Source organism: Chiroxiphia lanceolata, chromosome 7 (assembly GCF_009829145.1).
Source record: "Chiroxiphia lanceolata isolate bChiLan1 chromosome 7, bChiLan1.pri, whole genome shotgun sequence".
NCBI lineage: Eukaryota > Metazoa > Chordata > Aves > Passeriformes > Pipridae > Chiroxiphia > Chiroxiphia lanceolata.
The window spans coordinates 20,695,905-20,711,045 of NC_045643.1; the positions used below are offsets into that span (position 1 = coordinate 20,695,905).

General features: G+C 35.6%; 1 protein-coding gene across 3 annotated transcripts in view; it reads left to right on the top strand.

Annotated features, from left to right (window-relative positions):
• The first annotated feature begins 1,516 nt into the window (after positions 1-1,516).
• TTC21B (tetratricopeptide repeat domain 21B) overlaps positions 1,517-15,141 on the top strand; it is a 34,320-nt gene continuing 20,695 nt past the window's right edge. The window contains exons 1-14 of one of the 3 annotated variants that reach the window (XR_004358101.1): positions 1,517-1,644; positions 1,845-1,974; positions 2,929-3,039; positions 3,694-3,860; positions 6,134-6,256; positions 7,684-7,841; positions 8,235-8,319; positions 8,897-8,995; positions 9,566-9,758; positions 10,665-10,762; positions 11,243-11,443; positions 12,271-12,400; positions 12,845-13,002; positions 14,333-14,557. Coding sequence is in view for 2 of the 3 variants with exons in the window: in XM_032693642.1 (XP_032549533.1) it covers positions 1,564-1,644; positions 1,845-1,974; positions 2,929-3,039; positions 3,694-3,860; positions 6,134-6,256; positions 7,684-7,841; positions 8,235-8,319; positions 8,897-8,995; positions 9,566-9,758; positions 10,665-10,762; positions 11,243-11,443; positions 12,271-12,400; positions 12,845-13,002; positions 14,333-14,557 (1,959 nt within the window). In the remaining variant the exon portion in view is untranslated. Of the gene's footprint in view, positions 1,645-1,844; positions 1,975-2,928; positions 3,040-3,658; positions 3,861-6,133; positions 6,257-7,683; positions 7,842-8,234; positions 8,320-8,896; positions 8,996-9,565; positions 9,759-10,664; positions 10,763-11,242; positions 11,444-12,270; positions 12,401-12,844; positions 13,003-14,332; positions 14,558-15,141 lie in introns of those variants that run through there. The other 2 variants (XM_032693642.1, XM_032693644.1) reach the window with 2 other exon arrangements.

Genomic DNA, 15,141 nt, shown 5'->3' on the forward strand with positions numbered 1-15,141 from the left:
CCACAGCTGTGCTGACTGTGTCCCACGAGGCTCAGAGCATTTAAAGAAATGAGAACTGAGCATTCATGAGTTTACAAAGAGAAAATGAGTATTAAATATAGTATTGGATACATGACATTCCCCAACTTGGATTAAGGACCAGTTTATTCTTGATGGCTACTGTTCACAAACAGGCTAAAGAGCATCCTGCACTCAAGTGCATTTCTGAAAAAGGTGAAACAGAGTTGGGATGAATAACCACTGGTCTTTTCCTCAGGAATTTTAAGAATCTGTCTCAAAGCACCATGTTCCTAGAAGCAATCATTTGTGGATACTGATATGGAAAAATGCAAATGCTGCTGGAAATTGAGCCTTCTGGTTGTTCTTTATCAATCGCTTCAGTGAATTTCTGAAAATATTAATTTTAATGTTTACATAATTTTATATTGCATTTCCCTACAACTTACAATGAAAACACTCAGAGGTGAATACTGAACTTAGTATAAAACCAGATTAGGAGCAATTGCAGTCTGTAAGCTTGCTCAGTGGCTAATGCAGAAATAAAACTTCATAGCATCTTCCTTGAAATTCATCAAAAGTCATTTGAGAGCGGGAAATGTTTCTCCTTCAAATTGTTCATAAATGCATTATGAAAGAAAAAGGCCTAAGACTTCGATAGAAAAGCCTAAGCATCAAAGTGAAAAGATAAGTATTTTCAGATTAATATGTAGACAAAATATGTCTTTAAAGTTTACCTTTAAAACTATGTAAAACCCCCCTTGTTTCTCATGCCACTTTTAGGTTTTAAGTGTTACAGAAGCCAAAATGTTGCTTCAGAACAAGTCAAACATAACTTAAACAGAAAATTCAGAGGATTGTCTTGGCCAACAAGAGAACCCAAATACGTTTACACGGTGCTGCTTTGTCTCCTTCCTGATGCTGGGATAAGAAGTGTGTGACGGAGGAGTCCACGTGGGGTGGACTTGCTAGGAAAGCTCACTCTGAGCGCTCTCTGCCGGAAGAGTCAATCAGCTTCTCGTACAGATTCAGTGCAGGATGGGTTCTGCCCTTGTGCTGGGTGGCATTCCTGACGGCTTTCCTGTTGGACGGAAGGCGCACCCGTTCCAAAGGAACGCTGTTCAGCAATTTTTGTTCCTGATGTCTAGAAATTATGGCTGAGGACGCTTTCACCTCCAGAGGAAAATCTGAATTTTACTAGTCTTTGCACCTCTGTAATTCTCCAGGAGGAACGAAAGGGGGATGAGGTAAAAGCGACCTTTCTATATCGGATTTTATCCTATTGCTGTTTTATTTCTAAGAGAAGTGTCACGTAACTCGAAGTGCTCAGGGTTGAGTCACATTATGAAACCTATGGAGGGTGGGCCACTTAGTCGTATGCTCAGCCAAGAAGCAAGAAAACAAACGAATTCCCGAAGCTCCCACTCGGCATTCCGGCTGTGACCCCTCCTGAAGGACAGCCGGCGGCACCGCCCACCCGCCGACAGGGGGCGCAATAGCCGCATTCCGCCGGCCTCCACAAGTTTTCCTTCCCGTGCCTCTCCCGCCTCCTTCCCGTCCAGGCCAATGGCAGAGCGCTGCCCCCGCCCTTCCGCAGCCCCCCCGCCGTGCCGCTGGGTAGCAACCATGGACGCCGAGGTGCAGCAGGTGGGCGCCGCCGCCGGCCCGCCCAGGAGGAAGGAGCGGCTGGGAATGAGGGATGGAGCGGGGACGGCCCGGGGCAGGAGGGCGAGCGGCCGGGCCGAGGCGGGACGGGACGGGACGGGGCGGGGCGGTCGGCGCGGTGTCCCCGGGGCCGTCCCGGGTGAAGCGATCTCACGAGTGACCCGCGGCCGCTCCCCCCGCAGGCGCTGCTCAATTACTACTGCCAGGAGGGGCAATTCCAGCACGTCCGGGCCGCGGCGGACGAAGCGCTCGGGCGGCTGGGCAGCGACCCCGTGCTGCTCTTCTACCGGGCCTACGGCGCGCTTAGGGCAGGTAATGCTGCTCGTCCTCGCCTCACAGAGCTCGGTCTTTAGTCAACTGCCCAGGGAAAAGCAACATTACGGAGTCTGTTTTCCGTGTTGAGGAAATCACCAGTGTATCGTGATCTGTCACCACTCTTTTCCAGTATGGATGAAAGTGATGTAGATCACATAGTGCCAAAGTGAAAAATACGGAGTATTTTTCTTTTTAATGGTTACGTGAACATGGAGCAGGTAAATGGATTCCCTGAAGGGAATTTGAGCTCTACCCAAACGCGTACAGCATTTGATAACAAAGTCATTCCGTGTCCCAGCTAATAGCTCTTCCCTTCAAAGCAGCTGTATCTAATTCTGTTGTGTTCTCTGCCTTGGGGGAGCTGATAGCTAATACCTATTGGGGTAATCTTTGTGTACATTAAACTGTTCTGTTATGTTTATTTAGCTATATTTGTATTTCAAGGATGTTGCAGAATATAAACAAATAACCCAAAGTGGCAGAGGGCTGTAGCAGGGTCTAGGAAGGTTTGTTGATTTTGAGGTAGTGTATCTGTTCCCAAACTGTTTTTTATTTGTGTTACAATCATATAATTTTTGAAGATATTGTCTGTCTTATTGATGTTCAAAATATTCACACAAGCAGGGCAAAAATCCTGGCTATATAAAGAAATGAGAACAAAAAGAGCTGCTCAATGCCCCATATGAAGTAAATAATAAATATGATTTTCATCTTTATGGCAGTTGGCAGAACTAGCACATAACTCCTTTCAAGTTCTCTGCATTGAGGTGCTATTTTCTTTCTTGTGTCTGTTTGAAAGACTTGCACAGAGAAGTGAAAGTGAATGTGTGAATAATGAACAAAAGCATGGAATTAAAAACAGAGAGGAAAATCTAAGTCAGATTGATGTTTGATGTTGATATTCTTTATCTTGAGAAGCTTTATACCTTATTCTGCAATTGTTTTCACTAGGTGATGTCCAAGAGGGTATTCGACAGTTGGAGTCTCTTAAAAACAGACAGGAGGTGTCACTTTGTACAATGATGGCTCTGATTTATGCTCATAAAAAGAGCCCTAATCCAGGTATGCTCACTAAAACATGCTGCTTCATGTTTTAAACAGCTCTGTATGAAGGCCTGAGAGTTGTAGGCTAAGTCTGCCTAATTTAAAAAGGTATACTCCATCTTTGTGTCTGACATAGGATTTCTTACTGAATTGAGTGACACTTATAAGATGGTAAACAAAAACCAAACCACAAAACTCTGAAGAGTGAATGTTAAAATAAAACACACAAGTCTGACTTGTCCGCCATGATGAACAAATCTTTGAGGGAAACAATATTGAATCAAGTTTCTTGTGATTCTTGTTCACTCATGTCTGATACTGGTACTTTTGAGCAGAACTGCAATTTAAGAAATCTTTAAAGTCATGCCATTTTTATCTTTCAAGTTTCCCTGACCATACAAATTGAGAAAAAGAATTTTGTGAACCTTGGTATTCCTTTCTCCAGTCTGAAAACTGGGACTTCCTCTTCCCATGAGCCATGTTGATGGGAACCCTCCTCTGCCTTTTCCATCTGTAACTGATAAATATTTTTAGTTGGGAGGGATTGCCTGTGTGTTTATCGATGTACAATAAAGAAAACAGTATTTGCTTTGGAAGATCTTGCCTTATGTGCTGCTCTTTTGTAATATTTTGAGAGACTATCAACAAGAGCTCTGAATAAAACCTTTTCAGATCGAGATGCTATTCTAGAGTTGGATGCAAAATTGAAGGAGCAACGTAAAACAGCAGGACAGAAGGCTCTCTACTATGCTGGCTTGTTTTTGTGGCATCTTGGTCGTGAGGACAAAGCCCGGGAATATGTTGATAGAATGATCAAAATTTCTGGTGGTGGTAAAGAGGTAACTATTTTCTACATATATAAAATATTGGTAGGGCCATGTGTACTGTGAAGTTTGACTTATTCCATTAATGCTGTTTAAAGGTTAACTATTTTCTGTTCTGGTACTTTCTTAATTAATGTCATAAATTCATCTGACACAGCTGAGTAAACTCCCATGATAATTTTTTTTCTCCAAGTATTTGTTTTCACTTAGTAAATAATAAATAATGGCTTAATAAATGAAAAAAAAAATCACTTAATAAATGGAAATAAATACCCATTTAAGCCAGTGTTGTTGCTTGACACTGAGCATCATAATTCCTAGCAAAAAAATAAGCGTGATAGTCTCACTAAAGGGAGACATCTGTTTTGAATCTGAAGACTCTAAAATACCCAGAGGATTGGGGATTTACATTTTCAGCGGTTGTTAAAGGGTACATTTGCCTAGGGTTCTACTGGTTTTTTTTTTTTTAGAAATCTCTATAAGTGTTATATGTAGCAATGTCTTCTGCATTTATATACAGACATCAAAATTCACTAGAATCTTTAGTCTCTAAAGAGGTTTGTGAAAACTTACTATGTTTTTTCTTTTTAAGGAGGTATCAGCTTTAGCTCAAGCAGAGAAACGCAAAAAATTGGGGAGTTTTTGTAGTCCAACGTCTTTGAGGCAGAGCTGTCAGAACTGAATGCATAATTGTTCTCTTAGGACACTAGTATTAAACACAAATGCTGTTTGTGAGTTGTCCCACTGTGTGGTTCAGTACATTGCTCAATTTGTAATTTATAGTTTTATGGTTGATATAATATTACATGGGTTAGAAATCTGCAACTATTCTAAACATTAATTTCTGACATTACATTATGAATTAAGTAATGGCTTAGCTTTTCAACTAACACCAATTATTAATTACAATTGGTAGTTATTTTAAATTACTGACTAATTTATACTAATTAAGAAATAATTTATAATGAAATAATTAAGGACACCACGAAGCATTTATATGTTAATTTCTAAGAAGACTAAGGACAGGTCATTTTGGTGAAATAGCAGTATTTATGACTGCTTATTGAAGTCATAGTAGTTGGTTTTTGTTCTTAAGAATTTGGGAATGTTGCTTAGTAGGAAATATTTCCAGCTGAAGTATTTAATAATATTTGAAATAGGTAATTTATTTTTTATAGACACCTGCATATAGATGAATAAGTACATTAATATTTAAATATATAGAAAAAATAGTTTTCCTTTTTTTACTTTCAGTTATGCTTATCTCTTTTTCTAGTTTGACAATACAGAGTTATATGTACTTCAGATTTTTTTAGAGGTTGTTCAGGGTGCTTAAACTTGGTGAAATATGATTTGCTTAGTATATACAGTTTGTTTTGATAAGATACTCTTATTCTTACAAGTGTACTCCTTGTATAGAAGTATGATACCTGCCTTTCTTTAAAAAAATGCTTCAGTATATGAATTTCAGACAGTTTGTGTTGCATAACAAAATCATGACCCTGATTATTAGCAGTTACAAAATGTCTCTTCTGCTAACCTTTGAGTTTTAAATACAAGACTCATTTCTTTAAGATACCAGAGAGCTAGTGATATTTTATATTTTAAATTTTTGTTTTGATGGCCGTTATAATTTGGTTAAATAATTCAGCAATTCAAAATAGATTTGATTTGCTTAAGCTACGGTTAATGTCTGGAACATATAAGAGAAATAAAATTCATAATTATAAGTAATAATTTCTTCAATGAAAAGCCATATTTCACCTTTAAAAGTTCTATTTTTAAATTTTTTTTAATAATACTGTTGAAGATTTGGGAAATGTCAGATTTTTGACCTTCATACACAAGTTTTTCTTATTAATCAGAAAGTAGAAGAAAAACCCCAAGTTTCTCACTATTTTTCAGCACCCATATGTTTCTCTGTGTCTTATATAAGCAAAATCTTGAGTAAACATTGCGCAGAAATGTTTGCGGAAAATATTCTGTTTAATGTGATCACTTCTGTGAGGTTTTGTTCTGTCTGCTGAGCATGTTAGACTAGTTCAGTGCCATTGGTGGTTTTTTTTAATCCTATAAGTAAATACACCATTTGTTTAATTTAATGCTGGAATGAATTACTAACATTTTAGATTATGCTGTAAACTGGTTATAATTATATGTATTCTAAGTAATTTACATAGATACTCTTAAGTCCTGTTTTGTATTTAAGTCACTTCTGCTTATTGTATCTAGTATAATTTTTTTACTGCCTATTTAATGAAGAATTCCAATTTACGTTTTGTTTACAGGGGTTAATTTTGAAAGCATGGCTTGATCTCACCTGTGGGAAGGAAACTCATATTAAAAAAGCTGTGAAATACTTTGATGAAGCACTGCAGGAGGGCAATGATGTTTTTGCACTGCTTGGTAAAGTAAGTTTGCTTCACGATTTTAACTCTCTCTGAATGTCATATTAGTTTTGCAGAGTGATTAGAGAGATTCTGAGAAGAGTTGTCTATAGTGAGCTTGTCCAAGGTATAGAAGTATAGCTCAGATCATATGGGTACTTCAGAGTACTTCACATAGACACCAATGTGAAAAAGAAAGGTATAGATTAAATACAGTCAGTCTAAATGTATACTGAGTTTATGACTTTACTATGTACACAAGAAAACCTTTCTATTCATGTATTTGTATGTACAAAATGAGGTTTCAAATCACATGAAAATGTAAAAATATGTGTGATCTCTTCCTTTTTGCATGGGACACCTATGCACGTTACAGAATTGCTGTTAGCCATGGCAAAAAAGTAGTAGTTAAACACTGTAGTGTGATCTTTTGTGAACACTTTTTTTTAGTTGTCAAGCATTTATTTTTTCAAGCATTTATTTTGATTATATTTCCTTAAAGGGGTGGTACGAATTGTCTTTTTCACATGTTTTTCTGTTTCAGAGCATATTGGTTTGTTTATATCACAGACATTGTTACTCATTGACATAATGTTTGCTTTGTATTCTAAAGCTAAATGCACAAAGAAATTGTTCAATGAATATTAAAAGGATAAAGTTCAGGAGAGCGTGCACAATGGTATCTGGTCAGGTGTGTGTTTGGCTGCATGTGGACCACTGAATTAGATTAACAGTATATGTGAAATTTAGTTACTGCAATTAGGTTTTAGACAGACAGCTATCTTTCTAGGGCTTAAGAGATTAACTCTCAGAAACTGCTGTGTTTGAACCATTTCTGTCTTAAAAAGATGAAATAAAATGGCACAAATGGAACATGGTAAGTAAATTTAAAGCATAAAAACAAACCAGGGTTGAAGTCCTGATTTCTACTTGAATTAATTTAAAACTGTGATACGTGACATGAAGTAGTTTTGTATTTAGAGAACTCTGTAAATCACTTTACAGTTTAAAAATTGTTAATTCTGGCAACAACAGCAGTTCCTTGCTGAGTGTGGGTTTTTACAAGGTACATACCTCAGGGCTTGAAAAGATATTTCATTAGTGGGTTGTGTTAAATATCCTAAAATTGTGAGACACTATACAAAGTTGTTTGAAAACTAATAAAACAATTTTGTGCTTCAGCTACATCTGTCTTTTTCTTGCTTGCAACTGACTAGTAAGTTGTGAATGCTGCAATGAGCTTTATTACAGAGTGCTCACCACACACGCACCAGGCTTTACACATCATCTTTTGCTATTGGATTGGTGCAGTATGTCTAGTTGTGGTGGATATTGAGGTAAAGCTATTATGTAAGGAAAGATTTTTCTCTCACTAGCTCTTTTTCCTGGTTTCTGTATGAAAGAATCTTCTCACCTGTGTGAGTTGATATGGCTTCCCTTCCTTCCATTAGGCACAGTATTTTGAGGTGCGACAGAATTATTCAGGGGCTCTGGAAATTGTGAACCAGATAATTGCAAACTTCCCAAACTTCATTCCTGCTTTCATAAAGAAAATGAAGCTACAACTAGCCTTGCAGGACTGGGAGCAGACGGTTGAAACAGCGCACAGGTTGAGTATGAAGTAGCACGCCATTAAATTGTTTTCTTGCCATGTTTACTGTCTAAGGACTCTTAGAAACAAAAGTGGATAGGTTTCCATTCATTTTTAATGAATCTGAATTAGTTAAATCAGTTTTTTAAAAATAAATGTTGAGTAAATTAGGTTTTATTAGAACCCAGCCTTGCAATTCTGTGAGGATACTACATCGATACGTGAATCCATTTGGGATGGAAGAAGGCCTTTCTTTAGATAGGCATGGAGTAAGAGCTGTGCTTTCAGTTGAGAGCCATGATGAAAATGACTACCCAATACAAGTTATCTGTTCTCATTTTAGGATAAAATAGATGATTGAGCAAAGGTTTTGTTTTGGTTTCTTCACATTCACTTTTTGTTTGGTTTTAGACTGTTGCAGAAAGATGCCCTCAATTTAGAAGCCATAAGAATGGAGGCCCTGCATTATCTGTGCAGGGAAGGAAATATAACCGAGGTGAGTCTTCTTATTAGCAGAACGTTGAGCACAACACAGCTTTTGTAGGGACTAGATGCCACATGCACTATTACTATTGTCTTTGTCTTCTCCTCATATACTTTTGTCTGGTCCTGTGCTACACTTCTTATCTGCAGAAGGAGTATATTCACCTATTCTGACTTGAATGGCTGCTCTAGCTTATTCTTGAGGTGTTTTCTGGATGCCAAGGAAAATTTTTAACCCAGTCTTTCCAGAAAACAGGTATCAAGTCAAACAGAAGTCTCCACTAGGCAGTTAATTGAATCATGTTGATTTGAATCAAAGCAAGCTATTTTTTGTTTAAATGCTCTTTTGATAAGTTCATAAGTTATTGCAAGTCTAAAGGACACATAATCTGCTTTATTGTTACTTTACTACTCCAGATTATTTTCTTAGGAATTCTAAAGTCTTAACTCCTAGCCCTGAAAACCTCTGAATTTAAATGTCAAGATATTATTCCATAGTAAAAATGTGAATAGTTTTTAGTGAAAATTCTTCAATTGTCCTAATCTGTTAATTCTTTCTATTATTTATTTATATTTCCTTTCTCTCCAAGGCTTCGGCAAGACTGGGAGATCTAATTAAAGCACTGGATAGGTTAGAACCACATAATTCTCAGCTCTTCTGTAAAATGGCTTTAGCTTTCAGTAGAACAGTGAGTATGTTATTGTATGCAACTATCTATATATCCTGGTTTTTGTTTTATTTTCTGGTAGGCAGATGTTAAATGTCTACTAAAAAGTAGAAGATTGTAGACAAATAAAATAGATTAATTCATATAGCCTTTGGTAACCACATTCAGTATGAATTACAATACTGAAGCCATCTCATTCCAAAAATGGTTTTACTGCCTGCTTTTAAATTAGAAACAGATTTGCAATGAAAATATTCAGATGTCTACCAATGATTTTCTTTATGTAGGAAAATGACAAGGTTAATGCCATAGCCTTGAAATTGAAGGTTTCTTTAGTCTCTGTGTTTATCAGAAATGCTGCTAAGGAAGCATTCAAAGCAACTATCAACTATTCTTTGTTGTATAGCATTGTATATTTATGTTTGAATCCATCCCGCTTTAATGTCACTATTTTCATAGAATTACTACAGATTATATTATTTTTGTATGAGATGATGTTGTCTCAACTGGTACAGTATGTTCGGTGTGTTTTTCTAATTGAATCTGAAAACTAAGAAAAGCTGAAGGTTTAAAGATTGTTTTTACCATTAGTGTGGCCGGAACCAGCTCATCCTTCAACATACAAAAACCTTAGTTGAAAGAGCATTTGATTTGGAATCTGACAATGCAGAATTTGCTACTGAACTTGGCTACCAAATGATTTTACAAGAGAAAGTGAAGGAAGCTTTAAAATGGTACAAGACTGCTATGACACTTGATGAAACAAGTGTTTCTGCACTAACTGGTAAGGTCTTATACTTTATTTTACTGAAATGCTTTTTTGATCAAGTTTTCCTACTACTGCTGCTAGGAGAATCTATAACTATTAGAACAGCACTGGGCTGTACTTCCAGATTCATGTTGTGCTGTCTTCCCTGTAACAACAGTTTCTCCTCACTGGATATGTCTTTTGGTCTTACTTTTTGAAAAGTGGATATTTTCTAACAGAACTCTCAAAGTAATGGTAGGAACAGACGTGTCTGTATTTTATTTATTTTTTTATTTTATTTCTGTAGTGCCTAGAAACTAGAGAACTCTTAGGCACTACAAAAATTAAAAAATCAAGGGCAGTTGATAGAATAAGCTGTCCATATCTACATTTGTGTCCAAATTAGATTGAAAAACATAGTCAAAACATCATACTTTAGATGCATGTTACGTGAAAAAAAACAAACCACTTTTTATAAAGTTCCTTTGCTATCAAGAAAATGGAAGGTAAAATATGTCATATTTGCTTGGCAGGTTTTCCCCTGTATTTTTTTCCCTTGATTATGCCATTGCCTTAACCAGTATGAAAAATTTAGATGGTAGGAGTGGTTTGTGTGTGTTTTTATTCTGATTTCCTTCTTGTACTGATTCTGAATTTAGAAGCTAAATGTTGTGGTTCTTCTGCTTAGTCTAGAACAGTTGAAGATTTACTATTTCAAACTGCTTTATAGCATTGCATATATTAATGTATCAATCATGTATCATCTCCTCTAGTTTTTTCTAGGTATGTAAAATTTGCATTATCGTAAGTCTTGATCCATTCTTTCTTCTCATGTCACCTCTTTATGAAGAGGTTGAGGAGAGAAAAAGTTAATTCTGGCATACAAAGCATATGCTTGACTAGGAAGATGAATTGGCAATAAAGTCTTTAAATATGTTACAGGAATCATTCGTTGTCAGCTAATACAAGGACAATTAGAAGATGCAGAGCAGCAGTTGGAGTTTCTTAATGAAATTCAACAGTCTATTGGGAAATCTGGGGTAGGAGAGATCTTTCTTCATTAAAATACTTTGATTACAATCTGAGCTGTGGTCTACTAGCTATTACATGTTCTGTATTTCAGTCACTCGTGCAGAGCATTCCTAATGGAGTACTGTTAAATCTAAGTTTCAGTTTTTCTCCCTGTCTAAGTAATGTGTTCCCTAACTTTGCAATGCAGGTCTGTTTGCTTTCCAACAATGCTTTATCTCTGAAGATAAATTTGAAATGTCAGGGAGATATTAATTATTTTCAGTATTTTGTACTCAGACAAATTTAGAGGGTCTTGCACAAATTAAAGGAATGAATCGATATCATAATCATCAGTGTCCTTTACAGTGAATATACTAAATGTCTTACAGTATTCCAAAATATAAAGAAGAAATGGCTAATATTAATAATTTTTTAGTATTTTATGAGTAACAGATGAATGTATCTGGAATATGGAGAATGTTTTGTTGTTTTGTTTTTTTTTTCTGTAGGAATTATCTTTCTTGCGTGCAGTCCTAGCTATGAAAAAACATAAGAGACAAGAAGAAGTTATTGCCTTATTGAATGATGTTCTGGATACTCACTTTTCATCTTTGCATGGATTTCCTCTGGGTGTGGAATATTTTGAAAAACTAAACCCTGATTTCTTGCTAGAAATTATGAGAGAATACCTTAATTTTTGCCCAGCACAGGTAAGTAGCTGTAGATGTGTCTGAAAATGGGAATTATTTCATTTTGAGACCAGTTAATCAGGAAACAAAAATATAGGAAATTTTTCCTCTTAAAATGTGAATTTATTTGAAGTAAGAGTGTGTTTTAAGATATTATACCACTATTTAATCAAAGTAATGATAAAAATACATCTCTTGTGATGTGAGCAAGTTGCAATAATGACAGCTGAGGAAACTTGGGAATATTTATTTAATGCACTCTGTGTGTATATTTATACTTTCTTAGTATCTCTTAAGAAACTCTTAACAATACAGTGAATAGAGGTATCTCATTGTGAAACTATGGTGTTCACACTGAACCCTATTCGTGAAATATTTTTGCTTGCTTAGGATATCTTTTCAATATACATATGTTCTTTCTTCATTTCTGTTCATTTTTTGTGTTGGTAAAAATCAATGGAATATTGTCTTTTTATATTACTTAGGTGGTTAATTTTCTGAATGAATTTTGTGCTAGTTTTGGGAACAAAGGCACGTAGAACTACTAAATTGAATGAGGACCTGACATCTTTAAAGCAGAAGAAAGACATTTAAAATTTCTTTAAATAGTATCTTCCTTAAATGGATTATTCTTCTGAAATAGCTTGGAGCTGACTTTTGTCGTTCTGTCATTACTGGATTTCTAGCCTAATTATAGAACCTTTCCATAAATTTGTTTATGTAGAGTTTTAAAATCTTAACAGACAAACAAGTAGCTTTCCATTGTTATCATCCCACCATCTGTAATAAAATTATAATATTTGAAAGTCTAAAACATCGGTATGATATTTGTTTTTTTTTACTCCTAGCCTGCAAGTCCTGGTCAGTCTCCTTCACCACTTCTCAAGCACTGTGCTTCTGTTCTTGAAACTGTTGTGAAAACTGTGCCTGGTCTTCAACAAGCTGTCTTTTTAATTGCAAAAGTGAAGTACTTGTCAGGTAATAGTTATATGAGTGGTTAGTTATCTGCCTCTTTAGTTTATTAAAGATAAAAAAATAATTTCTCACATTTAAATCATAATGAATATTTTTCTTTCACTTCAGAACACTGTGTTACAGCTAAGTGAAGAATATTTGCATTTGCCTTTTTTGTAATTTATATGAGGGTATCTTAATTGTACAGACACATAAATACAGTATTTTTTTATCTGTTTCTTCCCAAAAAGTTCACTTTTTGGATGACTTACAGATGGAACAATGGGAAAATATCGTTCCTTTGACCTGCTTTTGATTTCACATAGCCATGTAATACTTTGTATATGAGTTTAATCATTAAATGCTGACATTTATTTAAAAAATAAATCAGTAAATAATAAATGTTTTGTATTTAACCTCTGCAATTCATGTCAACTGTTTTTTGCTTTTCCTTTTTTAACTTCCTAGGGGATATTGAAGCAGCCTATAGTAATCTACGTTACTGTCTAGAAAGGAATCCTTCTTATGCAGATGCACACTTACTGATGGCCCAGGTGTATTTGGCTCAAAACAATACTAAACTATGTTCTCAGTCCTTGGAACTTTGTCTAAGTTACAATTTTGAGGTGAGTTGAACAAAAGAATGAAACCATTTTATTCAATCATCATCTGAATTGTATGGTTTTGGATCTAATAAGTTTCAACTGAACTTTTTATGACTTCCACTACAAATTTAATATCTAAATGTTTATATGAATGTGGTATCTGAATATTTATCAAAGAAATGACCATAAAGACAAAGCTAATACCGTATTACAACATGCTGAAATTGCTTTGAAATACAAAAGAAAGAAATGGCAGCTTTTCCTGAAATCTGTACTTAAATATTAAAAATATATAAACAGAATTTGTCATTTCAGACTAACCTTGCAACAGTCTTTAGAAGCCAACATAGAAGAACTTGAAGAGTCATCCAATATTGTTTCCTGGCTTTTTGCACAGATGTACAATTGCTAATGAAAATATGCACAGATACATGAGGGGATCAGAAGGGGTCTGTAGTTACCTCTTGACAATTCCTGATGCTTTAAGCACTCTAAGTATTAAAAAAGTAGCCATGTGCTATACTGTCTTCCATTAATGTCACATCTTTGTGCATTTTTTCTGTCCCCTCAGGAGCAAATTTCGTAAATTGAGCACTGTATTAAAAAACATTACTGTTTTGCAGTGGTCCTCACCAGTTTTATTGCACGGGCTAATACGTTGCGGTGTGGGATTTTTGATTTGTTTACATCAGTGGAACTTTATGTAGGATTAACACAGAGTTGAAAACACTTTACACACCACCCATTAAGTCAGAGTTGTGCCAAGTCTCTTGAGACTCCTTAGCTGAAAAGTGACAAACTAACATTTCCTCACAAATATGTTCTCTTCTTAGTTTCTTCCTCCAAGTGATATAAGAAACCTGAAGACTAATACCTAGTTGGGAGACACTGAGGTGCTTGCCACTTCATACACAGTTATATTTCCCTTGCAGACACTTTCTTTTCATGTGAAGTATGTTTTATGAAGGTGGAGAAATGGCAGGCAGGACTTGTTCTAAAATAATGATTGTATAATTCTTTTAATTAATAACCTGATAAACAGCAGTGTGGGAGATACTTGGAATCCCTTAAAATTCAGTCTAATTTAAAGTAAAACTGCAGGTAATGTTTTTCTGCCCCAAAGTCTCATCTCATCATATAATAGTTTTTCTTTTTTAATTGAAGACTTACTCTATTGCTAGTTTGCATACTCTGAACATTCTTTTCAAAAGTAAATTACTGAAATAGAAATTGTATATATTTGGAGAAAAAAAAGGAATGAAGGCCAATCTTTAAAAAAAAGTCTTGCAAGGGGGTTGAATACTACATATAAAGTAAAATTTGGAAACTCTTTATCTGATATTTTTTGTAGGTGAGAGAACATCCCATTTATCACTTAATTAAGGCCCAAACCCAGAAGAAGATGGGAGAATTGTCAGAAGCTGTTAAAACCTTACAGATGGCAAAGAACTTGCCTGGAATGAGAAGACCTACCGCTTCCTCAAAAACAAAAGGCAAAAGTATTGAAATTGATGCAAGTGCTCGTGTGTCTGTATTCCTGGAGTTGGTAGAAGCTCATCGTTTGAATGGAGAACCGGTAAGATGGCAAACTTGTTGAGTTGTAAAACACACCTGAAAACAGCTTCCTCTTCCCATTGACAGAAGGGTCTATTCTCATTAGTTCAGAATAGAAAACCATCACTTCTTTTACCAAGAGGACTTACTTGCTTAGTAAAATTTTTAGCATGTGAATATCTGACTAGAGAACTTGTACCTTAAATTGTACAGAGGAAAAAAAAACCCACCTGCTTCCAGGTGCTCAATTTTAAGCCTACAAACCCCCTTTAATTTATACTGTTGATGTTCATTTGCTGGGATATAGATTTTCTGTTTTGTGATCAGAATGCTATTAGCAATATTTTTGGATCATATCCTTACCTTTGTGTAGCAGCATTGTTACTATCAGCAGTATCTGGATGAACAGTAGGACACTACATATGTTTAAGAATATAAGAGAAGCCATACAGTCATATAGTCAGGAGGTCATCCTTCTCAAAGCAGGACCTGTTAGAGCAGAGTGCTAAAGACATCATCTAGTTGAAGTTTGAGCATGATTTGTATATTTGCAACACAAATGTTCTTTTCTCTACTAAAACCTTTTATAGTAGTTCATATCACATA